A 15717-nucleotide genomic window follows, 5' to 3' on the forward strand; every position below is an offset into this window, starting at 1 on the left:
CATTTATGCTGTACACAAAGTCTACGGGGGGCATTTGATATTTGTTGGCTATATCTGAAAATACAAATCATTTAGCATGTTTGAATTGTCAAATGTGGCACCGACAAGACCAGTGTGCTTGCTAAACTAACTGCATTTAGCCTATTGCTTTAAAAAAAAATGTTCTGAAAATATAGTGTTTATTAACCATAAGAAACATATTTTGATAAATGTTAAACTGTACTTTTGATTGTTCTGAACGGTTGCTTCAATCCTTAATGTTGCCGTACCGTTTATATTATGAAGATTAAATTTACGTAAAAGCAAACAGGCCTGGGTGGAATAAGACAAATAGACGGCATCTTCTCATAGCTTGTCTGATACTATTGAAGTGGTCACTCTTGCAAAGACTTGGAACGGACGCGACATTCAGCAGAAACAAAGGGATGCCAATCTCTCCGTAACACCGGAAGCGCTAGATAAAGCCGAGGTTGCAAAGTGCGTCACAGAGGCGAGCTGCTCAGAGTGAACGGGAGACTGCAGGTTCAGCGCCAAAACATTCACCGCGGCGTGAAAACCACACACACCGAGCAGTGACACGGGTCTGCGGACATGGTGAAGATCGCTTTTAACGCTGCCCTGGCGCACAAGGGGCTGGGGAAGGAGATCCCAGTCGCGATGAAGGTAAGCTAACGGTGCAGTCTGGAACAGGCCTCTCCAGACGCTAAATCCATGCGCATCCTTTGCACAAATCCCTTTACATTTGGACGTGTGTATTTGCGCTTTTCTGCAAGTAAATGGTGCGTTTTGAGTTTTGAGCGCATCTTTGCGTTTTGCACCTGATGCAGCAGACAGCACTGGAAAGGACCGCCCATGTTAACAGCTGTCAGACTCAGGCCAAACATCCATCTGGATTAGTGCGCATGGATCCAAGGATGCGACCCGTGCAGGATATACGACACCTTAAGCTACTGCGCGTCTGCGAACGATTCAGATCTGATTATGTGTCTTAATTTAAGAAAAATAGATATAGTTTGTCATCTGATTAGCCCAATGGACATTATGAACACACGTTTAATATGTAGGGTGACTAGACATACCTATTTACCCGGGACTGTCCCTGTTTTGAGCCCTGTGTCCCCTGTCCCAGCTGATTTGTCCCAGTTTTATTCAAGAAATGTCTCTGGTGTCCCTATTTTTCACCAATCCGATCCTGCCAAGAGTAAAAAGAGGCAGACATTGAGATTTGTTTAGGTGAAATACAGAAAAGCTGCTTAAAAACGACCAAAACACAAAGAAAATGTGACTATACTTACTCACATTAGTGCCAAGTGCAGAACAGTTTTCTTTAATTACACAATAATTTCACATTTTTATTATTACCAACCAACCCAAACCAGGTATGTCCCAGTTCTTTTGCTTTTATTTTGAAAATCTGGTCACCCTATTAAAAAATATGATCCACTATTGAGGAAAATCGTATGTGGAGTATTTTAGTCATTTTAGTTGTCAAAATTCATTTTTCACGTTTATATTTTTTTTTTATTGAATTTTAGTGAATATTTGCATTGTGCAGACCAAATTGACTGAGGGTGCTTCTGAGTATCAAAGGAGTGCTGAGGCAACGTTTAACATCTAAAATGAGGGGGGCAAACTATTTTAAATGAGGTTGCAATGCGCCTTTTTGCTCCCCTGTAAACCCGGGTCAGATTTTTAAGGATTTGGAATTGGATTTAGATGTATTTTCTGCACAAAGCTTGGTATTTGTATCTTGTTGGATTCCAAAGTTAATTTTGTAACTGAATAAAACAAGAAAGAACAGAAAGAAAAGGTCACAGTTCACTAAAACAATGTCATAGAAACAGCAAGAGACTAATGCCATATAATTATAATGCCTTATTTGACATCAGTCTTTTGCTATTTCTGCTACTTATTTAGAATATATTATACCATTTCTCTTTATTATAATATGCTGTGAGCTACAGAGTCTAAATAATTTTCCTTGTGAATCAATAAAATTTAAGAAATTACAAACTGTGCACCCAATGTTACCAGTCACAGTGTTTGACATTATTAGGGGAGACTCAAGTATTATTTAATGTAATACAGAATGTTCTGTGGTTTTGACCTTTATCACTAAGAGGAAACCATTTTGCTGATCAGATATTTTTGGATGAGATTTTTTTCCTCCCATGTTGATGTGTGATATGAAAGTGTTAAAGTGTTATGTTCGAGAACGTTTTAGAGCTTCTGCAAAAACTTCTGCAAGAAATATGGTGTTTTTAAGCATGCAAAACAGATCACATGGGTCTCAAACAAATGGACATGTGAAAAAGGGTTCATCTCAATCGTTTTAAATATATCTTTTTAAAAATTTTTTAAAGAGTAAAATAAAATGTGTATGTATATAGATGGAATTGAACCAGGACTAAACTAGATCTAAACCAGGTCTAAACCAGGAATACAACTAGGACTAATCTAGAACTAAATCTAGGACTACACCAGGACTAAATCTAGGACTAAACTAGATCTAAACCAGGTCTAAACCAGGAATAAAACTAGGACTAATCTAGAACTAAATCTAGGACCAAACCAGGTCTAAACCAGGACTAAACTAGGACTTAAACTAGAACTAAATCTATGACTAAACTGGGTCTAAACCAGGGCTACACCAGGGATAATACTAGGATTAAATTAGAATTAAAACTAGGACCACACCAGGACTAAACTAGGGCTAAACCTAGGACTAAATTAGAATTTAACCAGGACTAAACCAGGGCTAAATTTAGGACTAAACCAGAACTAAAACTAGGACTAAACTAGAACTAAAACCAGAACTAAACTAGAATTAAAACTAGGACTACACCAGGACTAAACCAGGGATAAACCTAGGACTAAACCAGCTGTTCACTGAGGTGGACTATAGCAACTAATAGCCCAAACATTTTGGCCAAGTTTAAATGTAATAAGTCCCATAATTTAATAACAGACCAATAATGTAAAAACTATGGCAGTAATATAAAAGCATGAAATAAGTATGTGGCTGTCAAACTTTTCACATCATGTACCTCCAGATCTAAACGAGGTCTAACAGGACTATTCTGGGTCTAATCTAGGACTAAACCAGGTCTAAAGTGGACTACATTATTTCCACTGTAGTTCTAAACAAGAAATTATCAAAAGGAAAAAGTGGACAAAATTAACTTTATAAATTTGGCAAACCCAAAAAATGAAGAGCTGTTGTTGAGCTGCTGTGGTGTTATTAAGTTATTTTCTCACTGTTATTACATTACTGGCAGGTTTTTACATTATAGGCTTTTACATTTAAACTTGGCCATTGTATGTACTTTTTTTTTTTTTAGATTTAGGCTACATTTATGTGATGACGGTCTGAACCAAAGACGCAAAAGTGACGTCTCTATATAATCTCTCTATAGTCTATCTGTAACCGGCGGGCCAGCTCTAATACATATTTGATATGATCTCGTGGGCCAAATACAACTATATTGCGGGGCAAATTTGTTCCCCGGGCCTGAGTTTGACATGTCTGCCATACTGGGACATTCCAAACAAAATATAACATCTCCATAAGACAACATAAGACCAAACAAACATCTCCATCGAGTCAAGCAGGTGGCAGATCTTCCATCAGAAATACCTTTAACTCATTCAACCAATTACTTAAGTGTTCCATTCTGCTATTCATTTATACAGCTCAAAAATATTTACCAGTATTGTATATTTAGAAAACTTTTCTGTGGATAATTCTGCTTCATGGTTTGGATTCAGTATTCTTGTTTATCGTCTGTATTTTCTTCAGCATTTTTCAGCATATTTTCTGTATGTTTTAGGACCCAGAGCTGGCTGGTCCCCCCGCCCCCAGCGAGGGCTCCACCGGCCGCTGTCTGCTCACTCTGCTGGGCATCGCCTTCATCCTGAGCGGCCTCATCGTGGGAGGGGCCTGTCTGTACCGCTATTTCACCCCCAAGGTCTGTGCCACGGTTACTGTATTATGATTATGGTTACCCAGCTACCGGTAGTCATTTTCAATATGTATCTATAGGCTATTGATACTTTGCAGCGGATGTCATCAACTTTCCCTGGGGGTGTGATGCTAACTGAAAGCACTGCTCTGCTAGAAACTCTTAGTCACTCTCACCTTTTTGCTGAAAATCAAACACCTAAACCAGACCATGAACACTCGTATTGATCACAAGCTCCTGAAATTGTGCTGTTTAAATCCATTTTGTATTTCTACTTGAGTTTTCAGACTTTTGGCAGTTTAATGTGTGCATTGTGTCACTGCAATTGAACATTATGTCAATAGATATACATGTAGACCACCCCCAGCATGATGTCACTGCAAAGTATCAATGCGAAAAAGGCTTGCTTATTTCATTTAGATTTAAGTGAGTATAAATCGGCTTGAACAGATATCGCACAAGTGTAAAAGTGTAAAATTCAAGGTCACAGCGCATGAAAACATCAATGAAAAATCACTAGTTAAAGAGAAAATGGGCAAGTAAAATAAATATTAATTGTTACAATAATATGCCTACAACACATTCAATCATATGTTTCTTCAAAACGAGAATTGGAAGAACATTTTAGGTTAGCAATTCGAAACTGTCTACATATCAGTTGGTTATAATTAATACGGAATATGTAAGTTAAAGGTGCGTTGGGTAACTTTTCTAGTGCGGGTTCCGTTAAATGCGTTTCTGCATGGAGATGGTATTGCTTTGTTGTAAATGTTTCAGAATATGGTATTAAACCTTTTTATCTTCATAGAGACCAAACCAGACAGTATTTCTGAGCCATAAAACCATTAAATTGAATACATGTAAGGTACCGTATTTTCCGGAGTATAAGGCGCACCAGCTAAAAAATGTGCAATGAAGAAGAAAAAATATATATAAATTGCACTGGACTACAATTCACACTTTTTGGGGAAATGTGTTTTTTATAATCAGAGACCAGGAACTGACATTTCATCTTGAAAGGCAAGTTATAGTAATAACAACAGAATTGAGAACAACAGGCTGAACAGGCGTTAATATGTTAACGTTACATATGAACAGTTATTCAGATAATTATAGCAAACAACAGAACATAAGTTTATCAAACTCTCGACCTCATTCCAAATCACCAAATCCACTGAATTCTTCATCCTTGGTGTCACTTCTGCGTGACCCCCGCAGATAAACCATAGATCCATGAGTTAAACAGAGCGCCGCTTCCTCTTCTGTGTAGCTGCCATCAGACCCAGCATCAGTTCCAGTTAGAATTATTCCGGCCTTTCTGAATTTCCAGGAAAGTTACATGGCGCACCTGCCCGGTTGCCGTGAAGCTGTGCTCCCCTTTCCTGCTTTCCGCCAGTCCCTCACAAGTTTCTCACTCACTCCAAACTTTCTTTCTGCTGCTCGATTACTGTTTTCAGCTGCATATTTCACTAATCGCAGCAAGACAGTGGCTATTTCTACAGAAGGCATGCGCAGTAGACTGCGAAGTGACAGTGGTACAGGAGTAAAAGTAGTACTAGATACTGACACACAAACCTAGAGCACTCTCTCGTGGCTGTCAGTCTGAAAATGTTAATATATAAGTCGCACCGGTGTATAAGTCACAGGAAACACTCAAACCATGAAAAAAAGTGCGACTTATAGTCCGAAAAATATGGTAGATTTGTTTAATGTCATACTGTGGAACATTCAAGGCAGAGCAATGACATATCCATAGAAAAAAGCAGATGATGGACCCTCCACCAGAAAAGTTGCACAATGCACCTTTAATATTGGCATAGCAATGACACAGAATTAAACCAGATGCATTGTTTTAAGTGTTATAGGACAAGTACTAATGTAATAACTGCGGCCATAGTTTAGTCATTATTGTCAAAGCATTATTAATGTTACTGCCTCACTGTAGTTATAACGTTATTGGCCTGTTATTACATTTAAACTTGCCAAAATGATTACATTATTAGCCATTGTTACATTATTGGTTGCTTCAGATACAAAAGAAAAAAGTTAAAGAGAAATTGCCAAAATATATATTACAAATTACGCAACTGTTCTGCTATTTTTCTAGTTATTTTGTGGTAAGCCTCATTTCCACATAGGGGGCTTTTAAAGGGGCTTAATCCAAAAAGAAAAGAAATAAGTCTGAAAGCATGTGTTTGTTTCAATAATGTCAAATAATATTATAACTAAATTAGAATAATATGTGGAAATTAAAGTTACCAAGAAGCCCAAAAATGTGTGTTTATTTTCAGTTTCAGTGGTGTTTTCCTTGTGACTTCTGGTACATTCTCTGAGAGGGGATGTTGCTGACAGTAGCTTCCCCTTCTCTAAAAGTGCACAGTGGTCTATTTGGGCCGGTGCTGAGTAAAGACGAACAGACTTGAGTTATTGTACAATCAGTCTCACTGTTGAAGGAAAAGGAATAAGTAAAAGTAAAATATGTGGTAATTTCAGCCAACCAAGTATCCAATTAAAGGTGCACTGTGTAACTTTTTGGTTGGTGGTCCATCACCTTCTTGTTTCTATGGATATGTCATATTTCTGCCTGGAATGTTCCATAGTATAACATTAAACAGCTCTGTTCTATAGGGGTGTAACGATATCCAAATCTCATGATACGATATCGTCACGGTATGAACCTCACGGTAGGATGTTTATTGAGATATTTTGTGCAGGCTAACAAAACAGTTCTTTGGATTCAGTCTTTTCAAGGCATTTTAAGAGGAAAAACAGTTAACAAAGACTTGAAAGTGCTTAGAACTGTTATTTTTTATTGTCATCTACACTGAAATGGAGCAAAGGATCATGGTCTATGTAGTTCCCTCTGTCTTTTTTTTAGATATTGTGCACCGTAACTATTCATTTAAGCAAAGAGACTTGTAATTCGATATATTGTGATGGTCCACGATATTATTGTGAGAACTTTGACTATACGATATCACAATATTACGGTTATTGTTACATCTGTGATAGAAATTTAGATTGTGGAAAGATTTCTCTCAATCTGTCTTGTGTAAATTAATGTGATTTCTACCTGAAACCCAGACCAGTCATTAACATGTGTAAAGGTTCATCAGGCACAACTGTCTCCGCCTTCAGGAAGCCTTTTGTTGTCCTCAACTGTATGTTAATTTAGTACCACCCTCTGAAACCAAAGTCACTCTGCTTTGATATGTATGTAACATGTATTTCTGTATAAATACTCAGAGCTCAAATGCTCTGGGCAGGGAGATGGGAAGAGACAGAAGGGGACATGGGGGAGACAGGGTGAGAGGCTGTTGGGCTTTGGCCGAAACAGGCCTAGGCCCTGTCCATATCTGCTGTAACAAGAATAAACCTTGGTCTATATTCCAAAAACTCATCGGGCTTCACAAATGGATTCATTATTTATGTTCAAGAGATATATATCATTTTTGACACAACACATCCCTACATTTATTCAATTAAACGTGGCTCAGAAATAACCAGAAATACAGATATTCTGACTGTGAGCGGTGTCGCCTCTCCACTGATCTGACCTGTAACTTGGTCTGTCTTGGTCTCCATGAAGATAGAAAGGTTTAATTCCATACTGTGAAACATTTTAGACAAAGCAATAACATCTCCGCAGAGAAAAGTATTTGATGAACCCTCCACACAATTCACACAATGCACCATAGCAAAAATGTTGTTTTGTGATGTTACACGCAGAATAGTTAACATGTCTTTATGAGTGCTGTATTACACAAAATGGATTCTTGTGAGCTTTAAGCCATGTTAGAATGTTGTCACCTCATCAAAATATACCCGAGTTGTTTTGTTTCACACGTTTGAGTAACCCTTTATTATCAGTCTGTCTACATCTCCAAAGCTCAAAATGCTCTATTCCAACTTGTGATGTCATGAAGAGGTAGTTTTCAAGCTAAGGGGTACCTTTTACTTTCCGTTCAGTAGAGATTGGAAATTCTAGGAAATTATCAAAATGATTCTAGTGAAAGTGTGTGGAGTTTATAAACAGAGTGGAGCACTTCCTGAACTACCACATGACATCACAAGGTGGGTTTTCATAGAGACGAACTCGGACTGAATATGCAGGTTTTGTGTGTTAAATGTGTGAATGAAACAAAACATAACTCCAGGTCTGTTTGTGATGAGGAAACAACATTATAACACAGACCAGAAAATAGTGTCATATTTTTCTTAAAACACAGTAAACTCATTACACAAGAGATCCAACTGTGTTATGTAACTGTTATTTATACTTTAAATCACTACAGAACAGCTTTGTATGAATAAAAGTTCAAACATTATTAGACATTCTAGGTCATAATCAGCCTGATTTAGTCTTATTACATCCATTTAAAGGCCCAACCATGCTTAAAGGGGCACTGCATAACTTTTCTGATGGAGGGTCCACCACCAGCTTGTCTCCATGGAGATGTTATTGTTTTGTCTGGAATATCCCAGTATGGAATTAAAGGAATCCATCTTGCATCTACTCAATCAAACCTGTTTTCATTGACTTAAAAAACTTGCATTCTTACTGTGAATGGGCTTGCCTCTCCATAGATCAGACATATCTTGGCCCTATAATATTGCCTGCTGTCTCCATAGAGATAACTAAGAGTAATGCCATACTGTGGAACAGTTTATTCCATAAACACTGTTTATTTTACCATTATCAAGTAAATTAGTACTCTTTGTATTTTTCTCTAATGGAAAAGTCTAGAATAGTTGTGGGCAGTGCAACTTCTACTAACCATGTGTGGGCTGCCTCTGTAGCTGCCAGCATTTGTAAAAGGTTATGGACACACAGTACAAAATACACACTATTGTACCAGTCCTGGAACAAATAGAGTTTGTGTAAAAGTGTATAAGTACAGATACCGGAGCAAAGAAATGCTCAAGTAAAAGTAAAAGTATCACATGAAAAAATCTACTTAAAAATTAGAGTAAACTTGATAGTATTACACTCATATTTGAGTTCTAAAAAGGCTTCAAATGTAGTAGTTTTGATACAGATTTGTGTTGAATTTTCTTAAACAGAAACAACTGCATCAGTCATATTTTTGTTACTGTTTTTATTTGTATAATTTTGTTTGCTCTAATTATGAAAATGTTAAAAATAAACTCTCAGCCTTATCTCCAGATCTCAAACAGTAATGAAAAATGCTGTTACATTTCAGTCCTGTTCAAAAATGTAATGGAGTAGAAAGTACAGTCTCCATGGAAATGTTATTGCTTTGTCTAGAATGTTCCACAGTAGAAATTAAACCTGTCTATCACAAGAGAGACAAGCAAGTTATAGCACTGCGCTACATTACAATTCAGATCTGTGGAGAGTCGCCCCTATTCACAAAACTAATGAATGTATTTTTGATCAGTAGGCATACTCTTAATGAATAAATGCTAGATGGATATGTTTAATGTCATGCCATGGAATATTCCAGGGAAAGCAATACCATCTCCATGGAGACAAGTAGGTAGCAGACCCTCCACCAGAAAAGTTGTGCAGTGCATCTTTAAGAAATACATGCTCTCGCCTATTCTCCTGACACACTAAACATAGTGGTGTGTATAGGAAGTAAGCCACTGGTCTCAGCTATTTTAAGGTGTCTGTGGATTAACCTGAAGCTAAAATGGTCTCTGTTCAACACTATAATGCCTATTCTCAGACACTTCTTTTTTCCAACAAACTTTCACAAGAGCTTGTTTGAATTTCTATTTCTATACTTCAGTTTAAGTCGTTGAGTTGTGTAGTGATTAGTTTATTTCAGTTTTAGTTGGCTCCAGATTATACTGTGTTTCTGGAAACATTAGTCCCCACTGCAATTACAGCTTTGCACTTACACATTTCATTAGACTAAACTCAACTACTTTTATACCAGTAATTTTTTTTTTTTTTTGACTATACATATCACTAGACTACCTATATATGAAAGTATTGGTTTTACTATGGCCTAAAATGCATAAGCAATAATATAGAAAATGTTTTTGTTTTGTTTTGTTGTTACATTAGAGAAAATATTTAGTTTCCCTGACTTGTCATAAATTTAATGTTATGCAAAAATACAGCTTAAGTCAGAAATATCAATAGGAAATGAACCTTTATTTTAGACATGTTTTACCACATTCAGATTAGTATGCTTATTATTAGTATGTCTTAATGCACAAGTATAATGTTGAAAATTCATGTGATAAATAAAGAAATATTTTAAGAACTACTTTGCCGTATTTTGTTGATGACAAAAAAGCACACTTTGGTCAGTTATATGCTTGTCTTATATCTATATTTTAATCTGTATTTAGTTGGTTATTAAGGTACAATATGAGAACCTTTTATTTATTAAAATTCCAGTGTTGCAACACAAAGGTCAATGACAACAAGAGAACAGAAATATGCACTCAAACATTAAGAAAAATAAACATTAAAAATATTTCAGTGTAACCAAACTAACTAGAATAATAGTTTTAAACATATCCATCTAGCATTTATTCATTATGGGTGTTTCTGTTGCTCAAAAATACAATCATCCCTTCTGTGAATAGGGGCGACTCTCCACAGATCTGAACTGTAATGTAGTTTAGTGCTGTAACCTACTTGTCTCCCTCTTGATAGACAGGTATAATCTGTATTGTGGAACATTCTAGACAAAGCAATAACATTTCCTTGGAGACAAGTAGGTGGTGGACCCACTAGAAATGTTAGACAGTGCACCTTTAAGATTCAAACTGGTATAAAGATAATCAAATAAAACACACTGTAATATAATACTTAATCCTGTGTGTGTTGCCCACAGCGACTGTACCACGGCTCAATGCAGTTTAATGATGGATCTTCTGGAGTAGAGGCACAGCCCTACTACCTGCCGCAGGTGGAGGAGAAGATGGAGATCTCAGATAATATGGCCGTCATCAGTGTCCCTCCTCCACGCTTCAGACCAGGAGACCCTGCGTACATCCTCCACGACTTCAACAGGGTGAGGCTGCTTATGACTTACCATGGTGACACAATGCACGCATTAGAAAACACTGTCAAAAAAGATTAAAGACTGACTGAACACTCAAGAAAAAAACACAAAATAGATTTAAGCAACAAATTTTCCGGAGTCTGTGATCAATAAAAGCATTCATGATCCTGTTTAGACTGTAATGTAACATTATGTGTGAGAGACTTATTTAACAGCACAAATCATCTCATCTGTTGTAGTTCATGCTAAGTCAGTGCTTTATGGTCATATTGTGTGTTAATTAAGCACAGATTAAAGTCTAATAAAGCCTCAGACAGAGCAGTGCCTATGCTTACCATCACACCCCCAGTATATTATTACAGTGTTGAAAGAGTTGACTTTATACTTCCTGACATTTTTCACTGATCAATAATAATTTCACTGCACAGATGAATAATGTTATAACACTGAATAATAATTAGTTTAGGGTGGCAATGACTTATCATGCAATCAGTATTTATTTAAACATATTAGGCTGTGTACAATAAATTATTTTTGTAAAATATTAGTAATTCATAACAAAGTGTATAATCACCATGAAACAATCCACACAAAACCTAGCAACACAAACCCATTTCCAAATAAAGTAAGTAAAAGTCAGTGTAGGTTAAAAGTCAGTTTAAATTTAGAATTTACTAGTTTTGCTACTGACAAGCAGTTGACCGTTCTTCTGGGTCCTCTTGGAGCAAAAAGCACTTTTAATGAAGTAGTACAGTAGGTGTATTTTCTGCATTATTTGTGTTTTATTTTGTGGGAGCAGAAGCTGACAGCGTACCTGGACCTGACCCTGCGTACCTGTTTCGTGATCCCCCTGAACACCTCTGTTGTGCTGCCTCCTCAAGACCTCATTCGATCTCTTTTCTCAGCTCATGGTGAGATGATATATTGCTACAGAGAAATATTGCTATAAATAATCATATTGAAAATAACTGAAACTTTTTGCCACTGACACAAAGCTGGGTAATCCAAGTAAACCAGTGTTTAAATAGACAGTGTCTTTAAAAGGCCTGAGCTGACACAAATAAATAGACCAATAATTAGCAATGGACATTATTTATTTTAACCTCTATAGCTAAATATCACTTTCGTATTATGTAGAAATGGCAAAAATTTCCCACCTTTTGCAAATAAATTGTACACATAAATATTGAGCATATAGTAATTATCGTGACAAACCCAGGTTATGTGTGTGTAAGTGTGTATACGCCGTACATGTGTTTGTACAGTCGGGGTCGTACCGCAGTTACCTGGTGCAGGAGGACCTGGTAGTGACCGAGCGCATCGAGGACATCAAACCTCTGGGCTCCTACATCCGCCGCCTGTGTGACGGGAAAGAGACTTATAGAATGCAACGCCGTGACACTGTACAAGGTGAGAATACAACTACAACTAATATGAGATCATTTAAAACAGAACTGTGTAAGTATACCTTATACAGTCTGCGTGAGAATGCAGCTATGAGATCATATGTGAGTACCCTAAGGTCTGTGAGAATACAACTATAACTACTATGAGATCATTTAAAACAGAAATGTGTGAGTATACTCTAGGTCTGTGTGAGAATACAGCTATGAGATCATTTAAAATAGAAGTGTGTGAGTATACTCTAGGTCTGTGTGAGAATACAGCTATGAGATCATTTAAAACAGAACTGTCTATCTGGAGAGGCTTGATAAGGAGTGGTTCATCTTAGAGCAGTTTTAGATACATGTAATGAGTAGTGTTGTCACAATTTTAAAGTCTTATACTAAGGAAAAGTCTAGAGAAATCAATACAAATTTTGATTCCATCATGATTTTAAAAAACACTTTTTTGAGACACTAGAATGTAAATTTCATCTAAAAATAATGACACTTTATTCAATTGAATGTTACAGTGTTACTATGTTCTATTCTTATAAAGGTCAAGATAATCCTAAAACTATTCAGGAAAGCCCAACATACTGTGTCATGTGCAAGGAACTTTTTATAAAATTACATTTACTGCCTATTACATCCTTAAACACTAAATAGTGATCAGGCTACGCTATTAGACTTTTAGTACATGTTAAAGTTTACATTTTGTCTCCATCTAGTGGATGTACCAGTGAGGAGTAATGATGCACAGTGCACAGTTTCAAACCATCCTGTGTCATTGTATATTAGATTTTTATAGACGACAAAGAGAGAGATATTGTAAGATGTTTTCTTCTTTCTGCTCCTTTTCAGTTGTTATTGGATTTGTGTGTGTGTATTTAAAGTACCATCACAACACTGCACAATTGAAACAAACAATGAAGATGAAATGAAATCCCTCTCATATCAGGCCCTCCTTTTAAGTATTATTCTATCACATTGTTTAACATTTTCAACTACCTGAATCCTTTTAAAATGAAAGATGCACTCTGTAACTTCTCGGTTAGGGGTCCATCACCTTCTTGTTTCTGTGCGTATACCATTACTCTGTTTCAGATATTCCACAGTATGACATAAACCAGCTCTGTCTCACATTTATTAAATTATAGATTGTTTTATAGCTCAAGAAAAACAAGCATTCTGACTGTGAGTAGGGTTGCCTCTCTACAGAGCTGACCTGTAACTTGGCCTTGTTTGGTCTTTATGAAGATACAAAATACCATACTGTGAAACATTTCAGACAAAGCAATAACATCTCCACGGATAAAAGCATTTGACAGACCCTCCACCTGAAAAGTTACACAATGTGCAGTACCTTTTAACTTACATTTTTTGTTTTATTTTGTCGCAGGTGGGGGCATCGTGAAGCGCGCTGCCGAGGAATGCTTCACCATCAGCCATTTTGAGAACACGTATGTGACAGAGACCAGGATCTGCAAGGGCTAAAGTTAAAAATGAGATAGAAAAGCGTGTACGAGCTGGTTTACTTGTGATGTAGGTGAAAGAGGGATACAACTTTCAGATGGAAACTACTTTTGTACAAAACATTTCTGCTGCTTTAGCCTGAGTGAAGTTGTGATTTCTGTTACAGTGTTTTAAGACTTCGATCTCCTCTTTATCCGCTGCTTCCACTATAGAGGTCATAGGTCATTACGCTTACAAGTATTTCAAATAGTCTTCAATGCAACCACCAGCTCATATAAGTAGAAGTGACTATAGGCTTCCTTACATTTGGCTTAGTTTATTTCAGTGCTTCTCAATGAACTTGTTGTTTTGATAGTATTACTTATTCTTCTTATTCACGCTGTAGACGAGATTGTACATCCTGAGAAGTTGTTTATACTTAAATATCTCCCTAAATGTGAGCCTACTGTTCTTGCACTAACTCAATGTAACCTGAAGGGGGAGTAAGTGATCTCTTTTTGGCAAAGTTATAATACAGTGTTTTATTAGTACTTTGAAGTGTTGGCAGTAGAGTTGTTCATATACAAGTTTGTAATGGAAAAAGTCGTAGTTTTCTTCCAATTCTGTCCTCTGTGAAGTCATGCTGGTCAAGAAAGTAATTTTTTATACACCCGATGCCCTTCCCTATGCAACCTGCTCCATTTTTCCAGGTTTGGGAATAGTAAAAAGAGTACCACGTCTTCTGATTCAGGTTTTCAGAATATCTATTTTCTTATCTCCTATGGCTGGCCTAGTCCTAAAATATTGGTCTATTTTAGTAAGTTTAGCATGGAAAGCCAAATCTTTTTCTGTAATTTAAAGTTGCACTGTGTAACTTTCAAGTTAAGGGTCCACCACCTGTTTGTATCCATGGAGATGATACTGCTTTGCCAGGAATATTTCATAACTTAATATCTTGCGTTGATTAAATTACATATGTTTTTATTGCTAGAAAAAAAAAGACAAGAACAAAACATGCATTGCAGTGAATGGGCTTTTCACTTTACACAGCTGATCTATAACTTAGCTTGGTGCCATCACCTGCTTGTCTCCCTGGAGATATTATAATGCCATACTGTGGGAAGTTCTAGGCAAAGTAATGACTTATTGATGGAGACAAGTGGTGCTGGACGCTGCATTAGAAAAGTTACACAGTGCATCTTTAACTAGAGCCATATTGATGTTTGATGTTAGATTGAATGACTACAGTTTGTTGACGTTAAAAGTCATTGCTTAATTTTGTTTGCTGAACTTGACACCAAATTTGCAGAAGCACTTACTTCCCCTTATGAACATCTCTACATTGTTAGTCTGTTATCACTGAAAGGGTGTGTCTTGGCACTGTGCACTTACGGATGTCCAAGCACAACCCAGTCTCAGTCACGGTGTACATATTTCCCAGAGTGTTTTGCAGCACCTCTGAAGTCCTGCTGTTTTACATGTAAATGATGGTGACCAGTGTTTGTGTTCAATGTGTAAAAACTTTATTTGTAAGAGCACTTGACGAATAGCTACTGGAGCGCATAAGGGCAAAGATTTTCCTTTTTAAATCTCTTATTTGAATGTGATGTTTTTGTTGTAGGAAATAGATTTACTGTTTTCAATATTTTGCTTAATCCTTAATATTTGAAAATGTACGTTGTGAAAAAAAAACTGCAATAAATTTGCATTAAACCCAAACATGAAGTGTGTTAAATCTGTAGCCCTAAGAAGAAGCATGCTAGTAATATATAACATACTTGTCCTAATGCCACAGTATGCAACTTTTCAAAAACTAGACTAAAATAAAAGAATGTTTTTTTGCTGTATGGTGGCATTTACTGCACTGAAAAAACAAGGAAAACCATGTTGCCTTACTGTGACTGGGTTTGCATCTACACAAACCTGATG

At 36.7% G+C, this 15717-nt stretch overlaps 1 protein-coding gene across 1 annotated transcript; it reads left to right on the plus strand.

The window, feature by feature from the left end:
* Positions 1–452: 452 nt before the first annotated feature.
* On the plus strand, positions 453–15507 carry LOC110153785 (integral membrane protein 2A). Its single transcript, XM_020917707.2, is given in 7 exon segments — positions 453–663; positions 3831–3968; positions 10781–10960; positions 11751–11840; positions 11842–11862; positions 12217–12361; positions 13736–15507. Coding segments are annotated over 7 exon segments (741 nt in total). The 5' UTR covers positions 453–591; the 3' UTR covers positions 13831–15507.
* Positions 15508–15717: the final 210 nt, after the last annotated feature.

Source organism: Boleophthalmus pectinirostris, unplaced genomic scaffold (assembly GCF_026225935.1).
Source record: "Boleophthalmus pectinirostris isolate CB_2022bp ecotype Guang Dong unplaced genomic scaffold, ASM2622593v1 HiC_scaffold_23, whole genome shotgun sequence".
NCBI classification, from domain to species: domain Eukaryota; kingdom Metazoa; phylum Chordata; class Actinopteri; order Gobiiformes; family Gobiidae; genus Boleophthalmus; species Boleophthalmus pectinirostris.